Source organism: Prinia subflava, chromosome 12 (assembly GCF_021018805.1).
Source record: "Prinia subflava isolate CZ2003 ecotype Zambia chromosome 12, Cam_Psub_1.2, whole genome shotgun sequence".
Taxonomy (NCBI): Eukaryota; Metazoa; Chordata; class Aves; order Passeriformes; family Cisticolidae; genus Prinia; species Prinia subflava.
The window spans coordinates 3,751,030-3,770,587 of NC_086258.1; the positions used below are offsets into that span (position 1 = coordinate 3,751,030).

General features: G+C 49.7%; 1 protein-coding gene across 2 annotated transcripts in view; it reads right to left on the bottom strand.

Annotated features, from left to right (window-relative positions):
- ASTN2 (astrotactin 2) overlaps positions 1–19,558 on the bottom strand; it is a 322,339-nt gene that overhangs the window by 262,642 nt on the left and 40,139 nt on the right. For both annotated transcript variants that reach the window (XM_063410172.1, XM_063410173.1), the window contains exon 2: positions 5,501–5,688. In XM_063410172.1, coding sequence (XP_063266242.1) covers positions 5,501–5,688 — 188 coding nt within the window. The remainder of the gene's footprint in view (positions 1–5,500; positions 5,689–19,558) is intronic.

Here is a 19,558-nt window from a genome sequence, read left to right on the forward strand (position 1 = left end):
GTGCAGGATGTGAAAGCAAAGGGAAGAGTTTAAGACCACAATTTACACCCAGCTCAGAAGCTGATGGAGCACAGGACCAGCAGCTGATCATTAGGGAAACATCAGGATGTATGGGAACAAGAAGAAAAAAGGAAACGCCACAAATACAAGCTAAAGAAAATCCTCTGGGAGACCTAGAAGCCAGCAGATAACTTGTCTGCTGCCAGCACAGCCAGCAGAAAGTGGGCATTAAGAATAAAAAATAGTAATTCTTTCAAAAAGCAGCCTGATGAGGTCTGGTCACCTTTTACTCCAGACACTTTAATGGTCCCATGCAAGGTGATGGCATGAGATGCAACAAATATTTTCCTCATGACCACTCTCCAAAGAAAACATTTCTGGTTTATTTCTGCTGGAGCTGGAGCAGAGGCAGCACAGAGCACATTTCTAAACCTCCCAGCATGCAGGGATGGTCCTGGCTCTGGTATCTCACAAGAGTTTTACTGGCATCACTCACAAGGGAGGAAATCCCATCTCTCCACCAGCAGAATGGGATGGGGTTTTGTATCTTCTTCCCAAACCTTCATCCCAGCACTCCCAGTGTGCAATGGCCCTACTGATGTGTCTTGGGTTATGTAACCAAAAAAATGGTATTTTATCTGTAGAAAGCAGTTGAGGGATGGTTTCTTTTTTCTTTATCTCTTTTAACTCCAGGGGGGAGGAGGGTGGATGCCTTCTGATAACAGCCCAGCTGTTAAACCAGGTGGGGCAGGGTTTGTGATCTCTGTCACCACTGCCCACCCTGGGGATATCTTCTGTTCATGGGCCATTGAGGCTCACAGTGACTGACACATTCCATCATCCATTGGGAGATGCTCCACCCAGGGGGAGGAGCCAACCATTCCTACCCAGATAAAAATGGGGACACAGGGACCCCAGACATTCCTCTTTTCCACTGGATTCCCAGAGGAAGACTGGGCTCATCTCACCACCACTGAACCTGTCTGCAGGATCATCTCTGCTCCAACAGAACCACATCTGTCACTGCAGGAGGATTTATCTGGACTGCTTCCAACACCCTGACAACAGGGTGTCAGGTCATAACTCTGACTCTGTCAGGGTTTTCTAGGACTTTTGTTTGTTTGCTTGTTTGCATTTATATTCTTAGTATTCCTAATAAAGAACTGTTATTCCTGTTCCCATATTTTTGCCTGAAAGCTCCTAATTGCAAAATTATAATAATTTGGAGGGAGGGGGTTTTACATTCTCCATTCCAAGGGGAGCTCCATTTTCCTTGACAGATACCTGTCTTTTCCAGACTAAGACATGATGCCTGATCAAAGGGTCAGTGCAGAGAGAAAACCTGTCTGTCCCACCCCTCCACCCCTCAGAGCCTGACACACACCCCCCTCTTTGGCCAAAACTGCAGGACATGACCCCAGGGCTGGATTTAGCACCACAGAGAGCAATAATTAAACTGGGACACAAGGCGGTGGGGAACAACAAAAAAATAAATCTCTCTGATGTTTTGTTAAATTCAGCAATTTACAAGGCTGGAATAATTAGTGGTTTAAAATGTTTTGACACAAGCAGCCCAAATAATCATGATAAATCATATCAGGCATATGCCTGGATCCTTGAAGTGACAGATGACAAACAGAGCAGTGACAAGACACTCCATCACACAGGGAATCATTGAGTTAATGGAAGAATTATTGCTTCTGAAATCCACTCCAGTCCCATTGTGGGGAACATTCCAATTTATCAAAGCCAAATGAACATTAATTGCTGCAGCCTGGTAAGTTTTCGAGCTGCTGTGACCTTCATTGAATTTTAATCCAAAACAGATAAGATTTACTTCCACACAACAGGAAACAACACAATTAAACCCAAATGACAGCTGAGATTATGGTGAAAAAACACAACAGGCATAATGACAAAACTATTGATTCCTTTCAACTTGACACTGTGCTTAAAAAAAAGGTAAATAAATAAAATCTTGCATTTGCATATTTGTTTTTCTTTTCCCTTTATCCCTTCTTTTCATTTGGGAGACAAATTTCAGACGCTCAAGCCAAGAGGAAATGGGTGGCAGAGAGTAATGGAGACTGAATTCCCTTTAACTGCAGTAATTAATGTTATGTCTCATTGGGGAGAGATTAAGAAAAAACAGTTAGGGAAGGAAAAACATAAAAATTAAGTATTATCTTGCTGTCAAAGATGCCCTTGAGCTCAGGAAGGGAGGTGTGAAGGGGGTCCCAGTCAGTCAGTGCTTTGCAGGGGTAGATGGTGGCCACAGGGACATGGGCCATGGACACTTTCCTTCTGCACTGGAAGCAAACCAATCCCAAACCAGAAAGCCACAGACTGACAGCCAGGATCACTGGAAGGAGGAGTAATCCCAGGATTTGCACCTCCCTGGAGCCCCCATGCAGCACAGAGGGGGCCTTGGCTTTGAAGGCAGAGCAGGAGCTCCCAGCCAGGCCATAAATAGCTGCAGAAATCCAACCAGCTCCTGGCTTGGAGATGTCTCACTGCCCAATAACTGTGCCAAGTGCTCTCTAAGAGAGGGATTAACCAGATCCCCCAGGAAAACCTTCCACAGCTCCTATTAATCACCTGGAGCATGAGGAGAGAGGAAAAAGCAGGTGTTAGAGCCTCTTAAAGGAGATGAAGGAAGCACTTTCCCCTGTCCCCTCCTGTCCCCTGGGGCAGGATGCTGGGCTGATGATGGACAGGGCACACAGAGCCTGAATGCCAAGGCAGCACTGGGGTGGGCTGGAATTTTGGCCATAGCAGTGATGGTGGTTTAGTTTATAGAGAGCACACAGGAGACATTGGGCTTCGTGGTAGGAAGAGGAAAGAAGAGAATTTGGCAAGCTTGGAAGGAGGACACAGGTTGTATCCCGAGGCAAAAGGGATTTGGACACAGAGGGTGTGGGCACAGGAGGGGGTACCCAGGGCCCCTGTGCCAAGCACAGCCCAGCCAGGGAACCCCATTGCTAGGGTGGAGAGCTCTGGTGGGAGAGCTCTGCTTCAGCTGGGGTGAAGAAGGGAAATAAAGGAGTGGGCAAACAGCCCAGGGACCTGGGTGAAATATTCCACCCAAGAAACAAATAGCTGTCCCCTTTTTATTTCCCCTACAGAAGTCCACAAGGTCTCAAGAAAGGAAAAAAAAAACCCAACAAACCAACAAAACAGAATCATCTTTGCTGGTAACTCAAAACTTGGCTCAGGTTCACTCAAAAAGTTAATGAACCTTCTGAAAAATCTGGGCAAAGTTTCAAGCCTTTGCTGCAGTCCTGACCCAGGAAAGGGATCTGCAGGGCTCCTGCCTCCCCAGGGACACGTGCAGCCCAGACTCCATCCCAGACCCAGATCCATGCCCAGGACCTCAGCTCCTGCTGCAGGGAGTGCCAGGATTGATAAAGACAGTGGAATTACAGCTGATTGTGTGTGGCAGGAAAAACTCCCTCTCTCCTGTCCTCCTGCTGCTTTTGCAGAAGGGAAGAGAGGCACAGGGCAGGAATTAACTCTCACAACAAAGCCATGGGTGCTCCCATGCCATTGGCAAAGCACATCTTCCCTGGCTAAGCTGGATTAGAGGCCAAGCCCATTCCTGGGACATTTCTGAGGCATGCCCAGCAATGCTGTCAGCTCCATGCCCCTGGCACCGCTGCTCCTGCTTTCCAAGGTGCAGCAAAGGAAGGCTCTGCCCAGAAGCTTCTCAAAAGAACTTTCCAAGCATCCAATCTTTACAATTATCTGCTGTATTTTAGAGACCATCCGCAGCAAGGGCTGAGGACCAGGACTGAATGTCTCCCAGCTACAGAAAATCTGCATTTCAAGCAGGAATTGCCAGGCTGCAGAGAAGGCGTCACCCCACAGACACAGGGCAATTCTCCAGGGCTCAGGTTTGCCCACAACAGCCAAACAATCCCATACTCAAACCTACTGCCAGGGATGGAGCTTTTCACACCCACATGTTGTGCTGTTTTCTTTCTTTGTTCTGTCTCTCACTTACATTTTCAGGCTCATTTTCCAAGTGCTAACCCTTTCCAGTTCTATCCCATTCCCCCTCTCCAACACCCCATCCCACTGACAATTTCAGCAGGACATAAAACCATTCCCTTCCAACTCAGTAAGATGCAGACCCCAGCTCCTTTCCCTGCTGTCATCCTGCATCTTATCTTGCCCAAAAGCCTTAATGCAAAGCCTCTCTCCCTTCTCACATGCATTCAGTGCCAGATCTAAAGCCTCACTGACGAGACACTCAGAAAACCAGATTTAAGTTGTAAAAGCCAAGTGTCTGCTTGTTCAAATAAAAAAAAATATAAAGAATTTGTGCAGCCATTGTCTCTGTTCCTCCTCCCAAAACTAAGGGCAGAACTGTGGAGATGACCCAGATTCTAAGAGATGAACAGATTCACCTTTGGCAGGGGATTGCTGTGGTGGGATCCACAGTCCCATAAAAGACTTGCTTTGGCAAAAGAAAAGCATGCACAAACACTGGATATACCAAGCTAACTTTTTTTTTTCTGTATCTTATCCCAGAGGGATTGAAGGGACAATACACTGAATCCCATTTTACAGATGGAGCTCTAAAACACGGAGGAACCATGGACCAGATCCAAACATGTAGGCAACCACCTCATACGATACTGAAACTTTAAAAGGCAACACAGCACATGAACAGTGCATTATTAAAAGGTCACAAACACCCCAGATGGAGACATTCAAAGCACTGGATCAACTTTTTACTTTTAGGTCAGACTTGTCCTTTACAAGAAATGCTGCAGCCCTTACTCACTTCTAAGATAAACTTCAGCTTCAGAATGAAATGGCCAAGCCCAAAATCTTGCCTTTGCACAATGCCCAAACACAAAGACCAAGCAGAAATACTCCACTGGCACCTCACCACTTTCCAGCACAGACAAGAGGAACTACAAGGATCCTTGTTACCCTCCCAACAGCTTCTTCCCCACACTCTTTTGCTTTATTTTGTTTCATTTTCTCAGAAGACCAAGCACTCTTTTTTTTTCTGACCCATTCAAACACATCTCTCCCCTTCTGAAGACCCGACCAAGAAGGGACACAAACATCTGCAAACCAGACCTGTCACCATGAGATTTCCTAGTTTTCTGAGCGTTCATATTAAAGTAGAAGGTTTCACTTTCTCACACTCTTTCATGTAAACAGGGGATCGTGTCTTACAAACATTACCATTGTTTTCACATTCTTCTCCAAAGAGAAGAGAGGTTGTGTGACAGTCCCTTTGACCAATGTGGTTGAGAGGTGGGGATTCCACTCTCCAATCCATGTCACCTTTCTTAAAATATGTAAGAGCAGGTAATAAACAAAGGGTGGATTTTCTCTGCCCTGCTTTCTCACACAACTTCCAAGTCTCCATGTGGTCCTTTTGAGCGTAGCAAACAGCGACACAGACCCACCACCCTGCCCCTCACCCCTCCTCCAAGGGGGCTCCTCCAGCCCCTCCATGCCATCAGCAGCAGGGACTCACCATGACTGAGATATGAAGGATGTGCATCTGCTCCTCCACGATCTCGGAGGGCTCCTGCAGGCTGGGCGGGGTGGCCCTGGAGAGCTGCTCCGCGCTGCTCATGGACACGTGGAAGTACAGGGTGCCATTCTCCAGCCACTGCTGCTTCCAGTGCACCAGCGAAATGTCCGACACCGTCCCCGACATCTCTGCAGGGACACAAGGCACAGCTCAGGGTCAGTGTCACCTCCACGATGCCCAAAGGTGTTATTCTCAGTGATCAAGGGAATTGGGACTTTTGAGTCTTACCCCCAGAACTGCTTCTGTTTAGTTTTAGCCTCTACCTGTCACTTCCCCTATATATGTACAGAAATGTTTGTGTTCCTTAATAAAACGCAAGGGGCTACAGAGTGCCTTGGGATTTCTAGAATAGGAAGGCAAGAGCAGGAAATCACACAGGATGCCCTAAACCTCCCATGGCTTTCCCAGGAAACAGGCTGGAAGAAGCTCCCCGGGAGCTGCAGCCAAGCCCAAGGGAGTCTCATGGCTCAGGGAGGTCACTCTGTGCCAGGCAGGGCAGGGACAGACACCAGTATACGCTTTGCTGACATTTCCAAAGGAAACCTTCTTCCAGCTGTGAGGCAGCAGCACAGCTGCTGTTCATAGGGACACTCTCAGCACAGACTGTGAGCTCCAGCAACACGGGAAAACCACCAGGCTTGACAAACATCTGTGGACATTGGGGCTGCATCTGTCAGTCACCTCCTGCAGCTTCTGTTGCTTTTACATCCCACCCGATCCTGCTGTACAGCACATGGATTACAGCCAGGATTCCAGCTTTCCCTGACCTGGGGCACTGCACTGAATTGGGGGTTTGGGGAACCCAAAGGGCACCCCCAGACCTGCAGACCCTGTGAAGGCAGCAGCTCCCAGCCTCAGCTGCAGCTCCTGAGTGAGCCAGGAGCACTGAGAGCTCCAGGGCTGCCCAGCACATTGCACACGGATCTCTGCAGAGAATGGGTTTGGCAGTTTGGCAGCTGAATCAAATCCGAAAAAAAGTAAAAAATACTAGTACAAAATGAGCCAAAATATTTCTCCTTCCACCACATCTTTTTTGTGTTTGTTTTTCTCTTTCCAAGATAAGCAATAGGAAGCAAGACAAGGCTTCTTAGTCACAGCTTTAGCAGTCACCTGCTTTGAGCAAGACCCAAATTCAATTCCCTCCTATTTAGGAAGAGACCAGGTCTGACAGCCCCTGGCCCTATCTTCAGGTGTGTTTGCCCCAGAACAGTCAAGAGCACAAGGTCAGGTACTTCTGGCACCACAGTGGAGCAGAAACAAGGTTCTCCTCCTCCTCCTCCTCCTCCTTGGCTGCAGAGGGTCAGTGGGGAGAACAGCTCTTGTTCCCCTGCAGGCAAAGCAGCCAGGGAATGCTGGTGGCATTTTGCATTTCATTGTCCTGAGCCCAGCTGGGCAAAAACACATCCAGTTCCAGCTCCCAGTGGAGAAGAAGGAAGGAACAAGCCCAGCTGAGGCTGTCAACGAGACACTTGGCTATGAAACCAGGCACTTGCACTTCTACAAACCCATGTCCCAGCTGAACAAAAAAAAAGCTCTCACTCCTTCAGGAACAGCTTTTCTCACCCCTGAAATCAATGTATTTTCCAGGAGCAAGCTCCTGGCTTCCCAACATGGATCAAAAGAAAGCCAACCAACCTGCTCATGGAGAAGATCCCATCACACCACAGGTGCTGCAGGGCTGAGGGCAGGGACAAGGCCACCCCATCACTGCCAGATCCCTGAATCAGCACCTCAGGTCACCCCATCACTGCCAGATCCCTGAATCAGCACCTCAGGTCACCCCATCACTGCCTGATCCCTGAATCAGCACCTCAGGTCACCCCATCACTGCCTGATCCCTGATTCAGCACCTCACTGGTTGCACAGAGGAAAACCAAGCAAACCAAACAGCTCCTGACCACACATGGATCCATCAAGAGCCCACACTTGTGCCTGGGAGGGGATGCACGAGCTCCCTGTCACATCCCTGTCACTGCCCTGACATCCTGCTAATGACTCCTCTCTCCTTTGACATAAAAGGCTCTTTGCTGGAGCAAGAGGGTGTTGCTTGTACTCTGGAAACTGTAAATCACGCCAGCCCTGCAGCTCCTTCAAGAACTGAGAACCTCATGGAATGAATCCTGTGTCTCTCCCCTCCAAACAAGGCTCAAGCAGAAGGTTTCTTCTAGCAGGAAAAATAAGAACAAAATGAGAGAAACATCAAGGCTGCTTAATTGCAATGATCTTCCCAGCAATACTTCAAAGGTCTGTACTGAAAAGCATCTCCTTGTCTAATTAAAATCAAAACAAATGCTACTTTTAGGAGCAAAAGCACTCACTCAGCTTTGCAGCAGAAATCCAAGATCATCCACAGAGGCAAACAGGCCATGGGAAAGCAGGGGAGCATCACGGGAGACTCTGTTATGCAAAGCCATAATCTTAATTCTGTCCAGAGGGACAGCCACCCACAGGAGGGGATGATTTACAGTATTACACACTCATCACACACATATCCTGCAGCAGACCTTTCCTAAAGAGCTCAGGAAGGAGGTTATATCACCCAGCCCACAGCACAGACCGCGTGGATGCCACCAGGACATCACTGCTGCAGTTCCAAAGGCTGCATCACATTAGGGAAGCAAGGAAAAAACCTCCAGGGTCAACCTTTCTCCAGATTTTTTTCCCTTACACACACATTTTCGCATGGGATGTTTAAAAGGATCACGGAGAACATTTCTCAGGAGTTCTGAAATATAGGCAATTTTTTGGATTTTAGCCTAGACTGAAGATAAGCCTGTTTCATTTTCAAAAGGTCTCTTCCAAAAGTAGAAACTTCAATTTAACATTCATTTCACAATTTTAAGCAATCCCAGCAGCCAGGCAATTTGTGACAAACACGGACTTGCCAAGCCTGGGTACCCATCCCCACACAAACACTTGTGTGCTCGAGCTTTCATTTCAGGGCACTTGGCTACTGCCCCAGCACCCCCAGGACACCACAAACCTTCAATCAGATTCACCACTCACAATAAAAATAATTTTTCAAAAAGCTTTTTCAAGCCTTGTAGCTGCAGAATCCCTCAATCCCCAAACACAGGGAAGTTTCTTGGCCTCGTGTGCTTGACACTGATATTACACTGCCTGTGTTTCACTGGACATTGTCACTCCACTGTCTGCTGTAGTTACAGCAGTGAGAGCCCGTCCATCAGACAGAATGTAATAGTCTGCAGCAAGATTGCCTGTTATCAGAGCTTTCAAACGCTTTTGGAACAAATTAAGGGCATTCCTGCACCAAAACTGAATGAGATACAGTTAAGGTTTTAAATGTGCAGCAATGGAAAAGCACTTGTGGTCTATAGCTGTTAAAAATCTCAGTCTCCAGCAGATGGGGAGCCATCAGATGGGGTTCAAACAGCCCTTTGTGGGTAAAACACCGAGTAAAACAGCCAAACAGATCATCAAACATCTGCCATGCCACCTTCCTACCTGCTCACTGTGCTCAGCAGAGAGGAGACAAAGAGGAGACGAGGAGGATCCTCGTTCCCCACAGCAGCAGCCAGACTTCTCCCCTTGTCCCTGTTCAGAGCCCCCAGGCTCCATCCCAGAGCAGAGCATCTGAGGAATCTGCTCTGTCCATCACCAGCAGATCTATCTCCCCTTCAGCCTCCCCAAACCTTCACAAATTCCATCATTTCCCAGCACACAGCCCAGCCCAGGGGCAGCACCCACCAGCCTTTGGTATCACCTGATGATGGTGTGAAGGTAAGGAAAAGGCACACAGAGCATTTCTGCCTTTTCTGCTCTTCCTCAAGCTCTGTGCCTTGTACAACTTTTACAGTCTTATACATTTTCCTTGGAAATCAAAAAAGCAATCCTAACAAAACTCTTCCCAGGGCTCAGCCTCTGCCCATCAGCAGGTCACCCACCCAGAATAGGGCAGGGGACAGCAGTGACCACAGCAAGATCCTTCCAACCAACTCCCCAATCCCCTTTTTCCCTCTGCTGTTGTGAAACCCTTACATATAAACATTTCATTGAGATCTTCAACTTGTATTACAATCAAACTTAAAAGCAAAGGGGCCTAAATGCATTTGGTTGGGAACTAAGACGATTCCCATAAAAGCAGATTATGCTGACACGATGAATACAAAATGAAACAGCCGATATTAAAGTTGCAGGATTGTTACTCCGTGCCTTCAGGCACCCTACCCACCTCCTCCCTCCTCTCCCCCTTGGTCTCACTGGAGCCAGGGATGTCTTTTCACCTCTGTCTTCTCCAAGGCAGCCTGCCAGGCTGGAAACATTCACCAGCTCCCCCCAGTCCCCACCCCAGCCTTGTGCAATGCCTCAACATTCATCACTTGCTGGGGGGGCTGCAGCCCTGCCTTATCTGTCATGGCGCTTTACAAAGCCTGCGTTGTGTTTAATTGGCTTGTTCTTGCTAATCTACCACGATTATTGTATTTTTATTTCATTCCTGAAGGCCATTATTAAAATAAGCCCTTTTGCTCAGAGCAGTTCATCCCCTCGAGGTTCCCCGCCCGCGGATAACCAAACCCTCCCTGTGCCTCCTCCCGGCTCAGCCCTGCTGGGCACCTTTCCTGTCAGTACCGAGTGCTCGGGGTGCTGGCTGAGCAGCCAGTGAGTAATTTCCAGTGCACAGATCCAGAATCCTCCGGCCTTTTTCCTGCCCACCTGCTCCATCCCAGCAGGACCTGCAGCCAGGCTTCCTCATCCCTGCACAATTCAGTGTCATAATCTGGCAGAGGAAAAACTGGAGATGTGGTTGGTGCTTGCATTTCCTCTCTTAGAAACACCATTCCAGCCTGTGCCCCCTCATCCCGCCACCCCATCCCATCTGCTGTTATTCCAGAGCTCTCCTGAGTTAAAGTTCTCCAGAGGCGCCAACCTCTGATAAAGTGTTGGTTTAGAGATTCTTCGGTGCTAGCTACCACTTATGCTAATAAAGCAAATTTATGCAGGAAGTCATAAACAGAGAGCTCTCCCCAGTGCCCTTGCCAGCGCAGGATTGCTCCCTGCGGAATAGATTATCACGCTCTGTGCAGACTAGTTCCAGAATTACTCTAGAAATGGGGCTTCCCCCATGCTCCCAGGGGGGCTATTCTGCAGTCAAACAGGCCCTAAGAGTTCTAAGAGTTTGGGTCTTTAGGTGGCAATGTGGTGGAGTTTTTTATCCGAATCATTAGCTCAGGTTTTTTCCTTCCCTTCCCCTCTGCTCGTTTTTTAACATGTCCTTTCCCTTACACACCTCCTCCCCTGCTCTCCCCTCGCAGTACTCCCTGGGGCAATACACAAATGCAGCTGCAGATCATAAAAAGTAATAGAGAAGCTCAGAAATTTAAGAAAGGGTGAAAAAAAAAGAGATGACAGGCTCCCTCTGATCATCTCCTTTCAAAGCCCCTGTCTGTGAGAACACAGTGCTGCACCTGCAGGGCATTTCAGGGGTGGCTCTGGCGCTGTGTGGGTCTGCATGGACACAGAAACATGGAATGGTCTGAGTTAGAAAATCTCTCTGAGATCATCGAGTCCAGCCATTAACCCAGTAGAGCTAAATCCAAGGCATGATGCTGGATGGAGGAGGGCTGGACACAGCCTGCTCTGCGGGTGGCTCAAGGGGGATCCCACTGGCACCAAGTGCAGGCTGGAGCACTCTCAGCACCTCACTGCCAGCAGCAGCACAGGTCTGACCTCGGACAGGCAGAGTGGGGTTTGCACTAAAGTGGGTTTGGCCATTTTCAGGCTCTGCTGGAAGGAGAAGAACAAGCAGCCGGGTTCAGGCATGCTCCGATGTGGGGCTGACATTGGTCTGAATTTAGGCCTCAGGCTCTGCCAGTGTCTGTGTAAAGGCAGGCGAGCAACTTTCTCATGTTAGCCTGAGAAATCTTAAAGAGGAATTCAAACAAACCTTGGGGAGTGAGAAACCATCCGCAGGTGATGTTTTTTCCAACACGTTTACTGGCAAAAGAAATGTTTACAAAAGAGGGTAGACACTGAATAACCAATTATGTTCTTTGTACCGAACTACTGTATTAAAGTAGAATTTAGAAGAATAAAGTTTGCTCTCATTTTCACCATCATATCGAGAGTCATGTTGTTATTCCTGTGCCATCCAAAAATCATAACAACACTCCTGGGACCAGTCACCTCAAAGACACAGAGATGTGGGAGGAACTGAGCTGCTACCAAAGGGCTCTTGACAGCCAGAGCAAGGCGACTGAAGGGCAGGGCAGAGCCCAAGCTCAACAGAACACAAAAAACAAGGACACCTCCTCTGTTTGGATGGAGAGCTTGCAGACTGCATCATCCAGGGGGTGAGCTGGGTGAGCAGGGAGGACAGATCAGCCCCTGCCAGGGCTCAGCCCCTGGAAACACTTTGGACAACTGGAGGGTTGTGCTGCTCCAACTCGGCTCTCTTGGTCTTGGCTCTGGGGCCTTCTGTGCCATCCCCACATCCCTTTGGCCTTTCTAATCCCCGCCTTTACAGTCCCTGAACACATCAGGGAGCAGATATTGATTTGCCTGTGCTGCCCACAGATCTCAGTCTGATTCCAAACACCCCAGAGAAGCTCAGCACACTGTGTGCTCTGCAGCTGCTTTGATTGCAGTTCAGGCTCCAGCACATTACCCTTATTTATAATGCCAGGCCTTCCGTGTGGTGCCTCAGGCACTCCGAAATTATTACAGGGCCCTTTGACTTTCAATTCCCTTCCATTCAATTCAGTTTTTACCTGTCAGCAGAGGCTCCCCCTGGCCAGCAGAGGCAGACAATGCTGAATCTGATCCTGCAGGAACTGCTGGCACATGGAGGAGTCATCTCCCTTGGACTGAGAGGCACCAGGGATGGGAGAGTGAAGAGGAGAGTGATCCTGGGTAAGGTTTTCCCAGAGAGAGGAGACACCTGGGCTTGGGGCAGCACCAGGGGTGCTCAGCTTCTCACACCCTCTGTGGTGTGGCTGGGCACTGGAATTGTCTGCCCAGGGAGGTGGTGGAGTCACTGTCCCTGGACATCTTTAATAAAAGGCTGGACGTAGCACTCAGTGCCATGCTTTAGTTGATGAGGAGGTGTGAGGTCATAGGTTGGACTTGATGATTTCAAAGGTTTTTTTCCAACCTAGCTCATTCTGGGATTCTGTGATGCTGCCATGAGGAAAAAGCAGGTGAAGGAATATGACTTCAGGCATCAGAGCCCCTCTTTTGTGCATTCTGCAGAGGTGAAGGGCAAGGTGCCAGAGAGATGGGTGTGAAGGAGGTGCTTTGATGCATGGATTTTGCTCTTTCCCTTTTTCCTTCCCCAATCCCCATCCCTCTGTTAAGGCAGGGAGTTTTCTTTAGGGTTTTAGTAAAAAGCTCAAGCTTTGCCACTTCTCTGGAGCCTCCCGGCTCACCCAAGAGAAGTTCAGGATTTGCTTTTGAGGCAGCATCTGAAGGCACAAGGAAGAGGAAGGAGACAACCCTTTCCTAATGTCACAGGAGAAAGCTGCTGGTGCATGCAAGCTGCTGTTGTGGGACAGTCCTCTGTTCCCAGTTACTCCAGACCCTCAAATCCAACAACTGACAAATCTGATAAATGAGGAGAAAAAACGTCTACCCAAAAGGCACAAGCATCATTTTTGATGGTCCAGCTATCAATCTCTGTTAAAGAAATCCGTGTCTTTGATTGTGAAGCTTTTCTGAAGGTAACAGGCACACAGTGCTGGACTGGCTCTGTGCTCAGGGTGGGTTGACACAGGTTTTCATGCAGACTGTGGGGATTTCCTGCCTCAGAACACTCAGAGATGGGCAGGGAATGAGTAGATCTCATCTCATCAGTGCAGGCAATGCTGCTCAGCCCTGAGCCCTGCCCCAGTGCAGGTGCCAGCCTGCACCTGCTGCCACAGAGGACACCTCTCCATCACACAGCCCTGTGTGGCACTGCAGCCTGGCTGAAAACCCAGCCTGGCTCCTGCAGGACCACTGCAAGCCTCAGAGGGTCTATTCCCACCACACATCCAGGGGAATGGCCTTTGAAAGCCTTCACAAGGCACCTGGATAAGGAAAAATCCCTGTTTAATCCCCATGCCCTGGCAGAGCTCGGCCACCTCACGGTGCCTCTGTGGTGGCCACGGAGCTTTGGCTGGAGCCAAAGGGATCTGGAGTGGCCAATGACACAACCAGGGGCTGGGAAGAGCTGCTGCCTCTGATAACCACAAACCTGGAATTTCACTGCAGCCAAGGGACCACAGGGCAGGCGGCTGGGCAGGGCACAGGGAAAGGGCACAGGGAGGGCACACAGAGGGCACAGGGAAAACACAGGGAAAGGGCACAGGGAAAGGTCACAGAGAGGGCACAGGGAAGGGGCACAGGGAAGGAGCATATGGAGGGCACAGGGAGAACACAGAGAGGGCAAAGGAAGGGAATAGGGAAGGTACAGGGAGGGCACAAGAAGGGCACAGAAAGGGCACAGGAAAGGGGCACAGGGAAGGGGCACAGGGAGAGCATAGAGAGGGCACAGAGAGGGCACAGGGAGGGCACAGGAAGGGCACAGAGAGGGCACAGAGAGGGCACAGGAAGGGCACAGGAAAGGCAAAGGGAAGGGGCACAGGGAAGGGGCACAGGGAGGGCACAGGAAGGGCACAGGGAAAGCACAATGAGGGCACAGGAAGGGCATCGTGCATCACCTGCTGTGGCTGCACACGGTTCCCAGGTGCAGAGGAAATGCTGGCACATGGAAACAGGGCCAGATGGGTTCTGCCAATATCATAACCCAGATCCCACAGAAGGAGAGGGAAGGAGCCCAGTCACCCCCATCCTGCCTGCATTGCTCCTGCTTCCTTTCCCCGGGCACCAGTAGGGCTGGAGATCCTTATCCCAGGACAGCCTCACACACAGACACCATGGCAGCCCTGGGTGCCAGGATGGCACCAGATAGGGCTTGTGCAAAGGGAAAATGTTTGGAAAGCCACCCCTGTGGCCTCTTCCTTGTGCAGGTAACAGCAGCAACAACAATCTTCCCTTTGTCTGTGAGTTTCTCCAGGAGCTGTGAGCTGGGGGCAGGGCAAGGGCAGGCTGGCACAGCAGGGTGGGCATCAGGGCAGAGCAGCACTGTCACAAAGGGACAGAGAGGGAACGTGCTTGTCTTCCCTGCAAGCTGTGACAGGAGCAGAAGGGCAACATGACCTGCTCAGGTGATTTGAAGAGTGTGGCAAAGCCAGGCAGGCTCCAGGACAAAGCAGAGAGGAGAATTTGCTTTGCAGCTGCCGAGGAGCAGGCGCCGGCCTCGAGGGGTGAGCACGGCTCCGAGCTCCATTAGGACCAGCCAAGAGCTTTATAAGTCCTCTGCATTTTTAAACCTCTCTTTGGGAAACAGACCTCTTCAAGTGATAAGGCAGTTTGATAGCTCAGGGCTCTGCTCAGACTGTGAAGTAATTTTTCTACAATGGTTCCTCCACGGACCTGCCCTCCCAAAGGGGAGGTGGAACAGGCAGAGGAGAAGAAAACAGGAGAGAGGAGGTCTGGTCACCTTCTACAAACACTAAGACAGTTCCACCTGCTGAGAGATGGATGTCCTTTCCCAAGGAGAAGGAGCTGGTTGGGTATTTTCAGGGGGGAAAAAAACCCAGCTAGTGGATTACTTGGGATCTTCTGCCTCTGTGTCACCTGGAGCACCAGGGGACTGCATCAAAAGCCAAACAGCCTGAAAATTCTGGGTATGCCCTTGCCCAAAAAGGCAAAAAAATGAGTTACCAGGAATGAGCAGCTGCTGCTGCCCTCCTCCTGGATGGTGATGGGGGCTCCTTCACACACAGTCCCTTCTCTGCTGTCAGAGCAGACATCCACAGTGGTGGATTGCCAAAGGATTGAGAGTCTTCCCTCTTCTCTGGGAGAGGCTTTTGAGTGCTCGCTCCCTGAAAAGCCCCCAAAGCCTGCCAGCTATCCGAGGTACTCCTCACGTACCCAGGTTTTGTCTGGGCTACTCAACAAACCCCAAATACAGCTCTCACTTACAGAAATGAGTTCTTGCAACCTCACAGAAAATTATTTTCATTCTAAGACTATGACACCTTAACCCAGGAGCAACCTTGCATATTTATCTATCCCAGCACCCAGCCAGGTTGCCAGGACACTCTGCCAGGAATGCCCCACAGTGTCCCAGCCCAGGACACTCTGACAGGAATGCCCCAGGGTGTCCCAGTCCAGGACACTCTGCCAGGAATGCCCCACAGTGTCCCAGCACAGGACACTCTGCCAGGAATGCCCCAGGGTGTCCCAGCCCAGGACACTCTGCCAGGAATGCCCCACAGTGTCCCAGCCCAGGACACTGCCAGGAATGCCCCAGGGTGTCCCAGCCCAGGACACTCTGACAGGAATGCCCCAGAGTGTCCCAGCCCAGGACACTCTGCCAGGAATGCCCCAGAGTGTCCCAGCCCAGGACACTGCCAGGAATGCCCCAGAGTGTCCCAGCCCAGGACACTCTGCCAGGAATGCCCCAGAGTGTCCCAGCACAGGACACTCTGACAGGAATGCCCCACAGTGTCCCAGCACAGGACACTCTGACAGGAATGCCCCACAGTGTCCCAGCACAGGACACTCTGACAGGAATGCCCCACAGTGTCCCAGCACAGGACACTCTGACAGGAATGCCCCACAGTGTCCCAGCACAGGACACTCTGACAGGAATGCCCCACAGTGTCCCAGCCCAGGGCTCTCTGACATCCTCCCACTGGCCAAGCACCCCAGAGCTGTGCAGGAAAGAAGCCCAGCCAGGGCTGTGGGAGAGCAGACTGCTGCTCCCAAAGATGCCATCCCAGGGTGCCAGACCCCCTGAGCAGGACAAACCTCAGCCCTGGAGCCAAGGGCTGCCCTCAGACGCTGCAAACCCTCAGGCTGCCAGGAGCAAAAAGGTTTATTGAGATTAGCTGTGAAAATCTTCACCTCTCTCTGGACTGACTGCCACTGCAGTGAACTGGACTCAAAGTAGCTGATGTAAGAGCACAGCAAAATCGCTGCAGGGCTCAGAAAGTGGCATCGTAAGATGAGGAGATGTTAAAATCCAAAATAATAAAAGCAACCGAATTTATTAAGGCTCCTCAGAGTCTGGGAGCAAAATAATTCTCACCATTTAAAAGTGGGTAAGGCATAAGAGAAGCTGAGCAATTTGTCAGAGATTGGAAGCAACAAAGTGGCACAGACCAAAGCCTGAAGCAGACACCACACACTGACACCACCCCACCACCCCACTCCAGCTTTTTTCCTGCAGCTTCCCATCTCCTTCCCCAGCAAGAAAGGCTAATCCATGTCATTATCTGGTTCCCCCACCATTACCACACCATTAGATCCAGCAGCAGCATGGTCTCATTTGCTGTCCTAACAAGAGCCTCAGTGAAAGCTGCACAGGAGCTGCCCACAAAGGGACACCCACACCGAGACAGAAGAGACTTTTCCCCTTGATCTGCATACACAAAGGTCATGGGAAAGTGGCAGAGGGGGATGAATCCTGCAGCCTCATTAGAGGGAAAGAAACTGTTTCTGCAAATAATTGATTTCTAAATTTATCCCCTAATTAAATAGGTTCCCTGGACGAATCTGCATGCAAGATGCAAGGTGATGATTTAGTGCCTGGCTTCCTCCAGGAGCTGCACCAACACATGTTTGCAAATTGTCTCTCTGCCAGGCTCAAAGGAAAGGTGATCCTCTCCCCACACCAGAGCTCCTGGGCCCCTCCTGACACCTGGAACCTTGGCACAGACAGCTCCCTGTGTGCCAGGTTCATCAGAGCCACACCAGGGAGAAGGACATTTGTCACCTGTCACCGGTGCCCGTGCTCCAGAGCAGGGCACCCATCCCTGCCCACCCCCTGCCCCACTGGGAGGCCAGCCTGAGGAGGATTTTGGCAGCAGCAGCTGTAAAACTCCAGCAGGACTGGAAATGCACTGCCCAAATTCAGCACGTAGCACAGCAAGAACGAGAAACATTATCTCCAAAACACGCTCGTGCTCCCTACATCAATTCCACGGCTGTTCCTGTCTAGTCGCTTTGACTTTTTCCTACAGACACCATCAGCTAATAAAACCTCCAGAGACGGATCCTGGGATAAAACCAGGATACAAGCTCTGCAAAAATTAAGCACATTTATCACTCGTCTGCGGAGAGCTCCTTTCGGAAAGCAGAGAGCCCTGGTGCTCTCAGACAAGCATCAAAGGGCTTGGGATGAGGAAACTCCATGTTAGCTTGAAAAGACGGCGGTGGCAAATGTCCCTGCTGTGCCAGGGCCCTGGTAATTAACTCCTGCTGCCAGGGATGGTGAGCAGAGCCCATGGCCATCCACAGCCTTTCCATCTTTGCTGGATCAAAGCTCTCCCTTCCCAAAAAGAGAGGCTCTTGCCTGCATTTACACGCTCTCCTCCCTCTGGAAGCAGCAGCAGCAACACTTTTCATCCCCTCCTCTTTCCTCCCTGCCAGCTTTCCACCCTGCAAGGTCCCTTGTGCACTGGGTGTACAGGTCCAGCCTCCTCAGCCCTTTGGTGCCGAGTCCTCAGGATGTACAGATTGTCCCCCTGATGTCCCACACGCTGGGCTTCCTGCTCCTGCCATGTGAGGCTCACAAGGATTTAGCCATAGGTTTAGATTTAGAGGAAATATTAGGAATTCTTTATTGTTAGGGTGGGCAGGCCCTGGCACAGGGTGCCCAGAGCAGCTGTGGCTGCCCCTGGATCCCTGGCAATGCCCAAGGCCAGGCTGGACAGGGCTGGGAGCAGCCTGGGACAGGGGGAGGTGTCCCTGCCATGGCAGGGGTGGGATGGAATGAGGTCTCTTCCTTTCCTTTGGAAAGAACCTCATCCAAAACAAAGAATTCTATAATTCTGTGATTCTCTAAGTGCAGCCTAGAGATGCTGTACAATGCCCATTCCTGTCACACTGAGCAGATGTGATTTTCTTTCCTCACCTCCCCATGAAAGTCTTTAAAACTGGAACATCTCATGGCATTTTGGATTTCTCAACACTTCTGGATGAAAACTACCTTGTTAAGTGAGTTCTCCATCAAAAAAATCACTACCACAGATGGAGCTCAGGCCCTAACCTACTTCTGCACTCAAAAATAAAAAGCCATTAGGTGGCTAAATACTTTAGGAATTGTGTCCCTTCATCTCCCTGCTGTGGTTTTCCGTCTGTAGCAGAGCATCCTCCTTTATAAATTGCCTCTGAGAGCCTCTGATCTTGTCTAAAAGAAAACAATATTATTCACAGGATGGGAAAGAGATGGAAGAGAGCTAATTAGTCCTCGTACAGAGGAGTTTGCAAGATACAACATTTAAATGAAGCCTGATTTTCAGATGGTGGTGCTAAAATCTTCATGTTACGTCAATGGCTCTTTCTTCCAGAGGTGGTTTTTTTGCTCACCTTGAGCATTTTTAAAGGCAAAAAAAAATTCTTTAGGTACCACAGCAAATTCATAATCCAGCTCTCCAGCACTTTCCAACCAGAGCAAGTTAAAACCCTGCTAAAAGCAGAGTCCTTGAAGCCCTGTTCCCCAAGGATGTGTGCACATAAAGCAAGGAAAATGTGTGGTTATTAGAGTTTAGCTTTATTGTTTCCAAAAAACACACTGAAGATTGTGTTTATGATTCTGGAGAAAATAAAAGCCTCTCTCCAATTGTTAAAATAGAGAACATGAGATACTCCAGTGACTTCTAAACAATCAAACAGCACAGCACCCTCTGCTTGGATTCCAGAAAAGTCTGTACAAGCGTGAGAATGAGCCTTGGTAGGGATAGGAGATAAACCCACACCTCACCTTAGAGCCAAAGGAAGCAGAATTAACTTATACAGTCATTTCATGAGGATAAGTTACATGGAGGACAAGAAAACAGTTCAAAACTCATTGTCAAATTCCTTAAGAGCCAGTTTTGTTGGTTTCAGAAACATCCCCATTTCTGAATGACCAAATCCCCTTTGGAAGCCAGACTTGAGTGAGAGAATCATTTAGACACACTCAAAACAAAACAAAAAAGTAAAATCTTA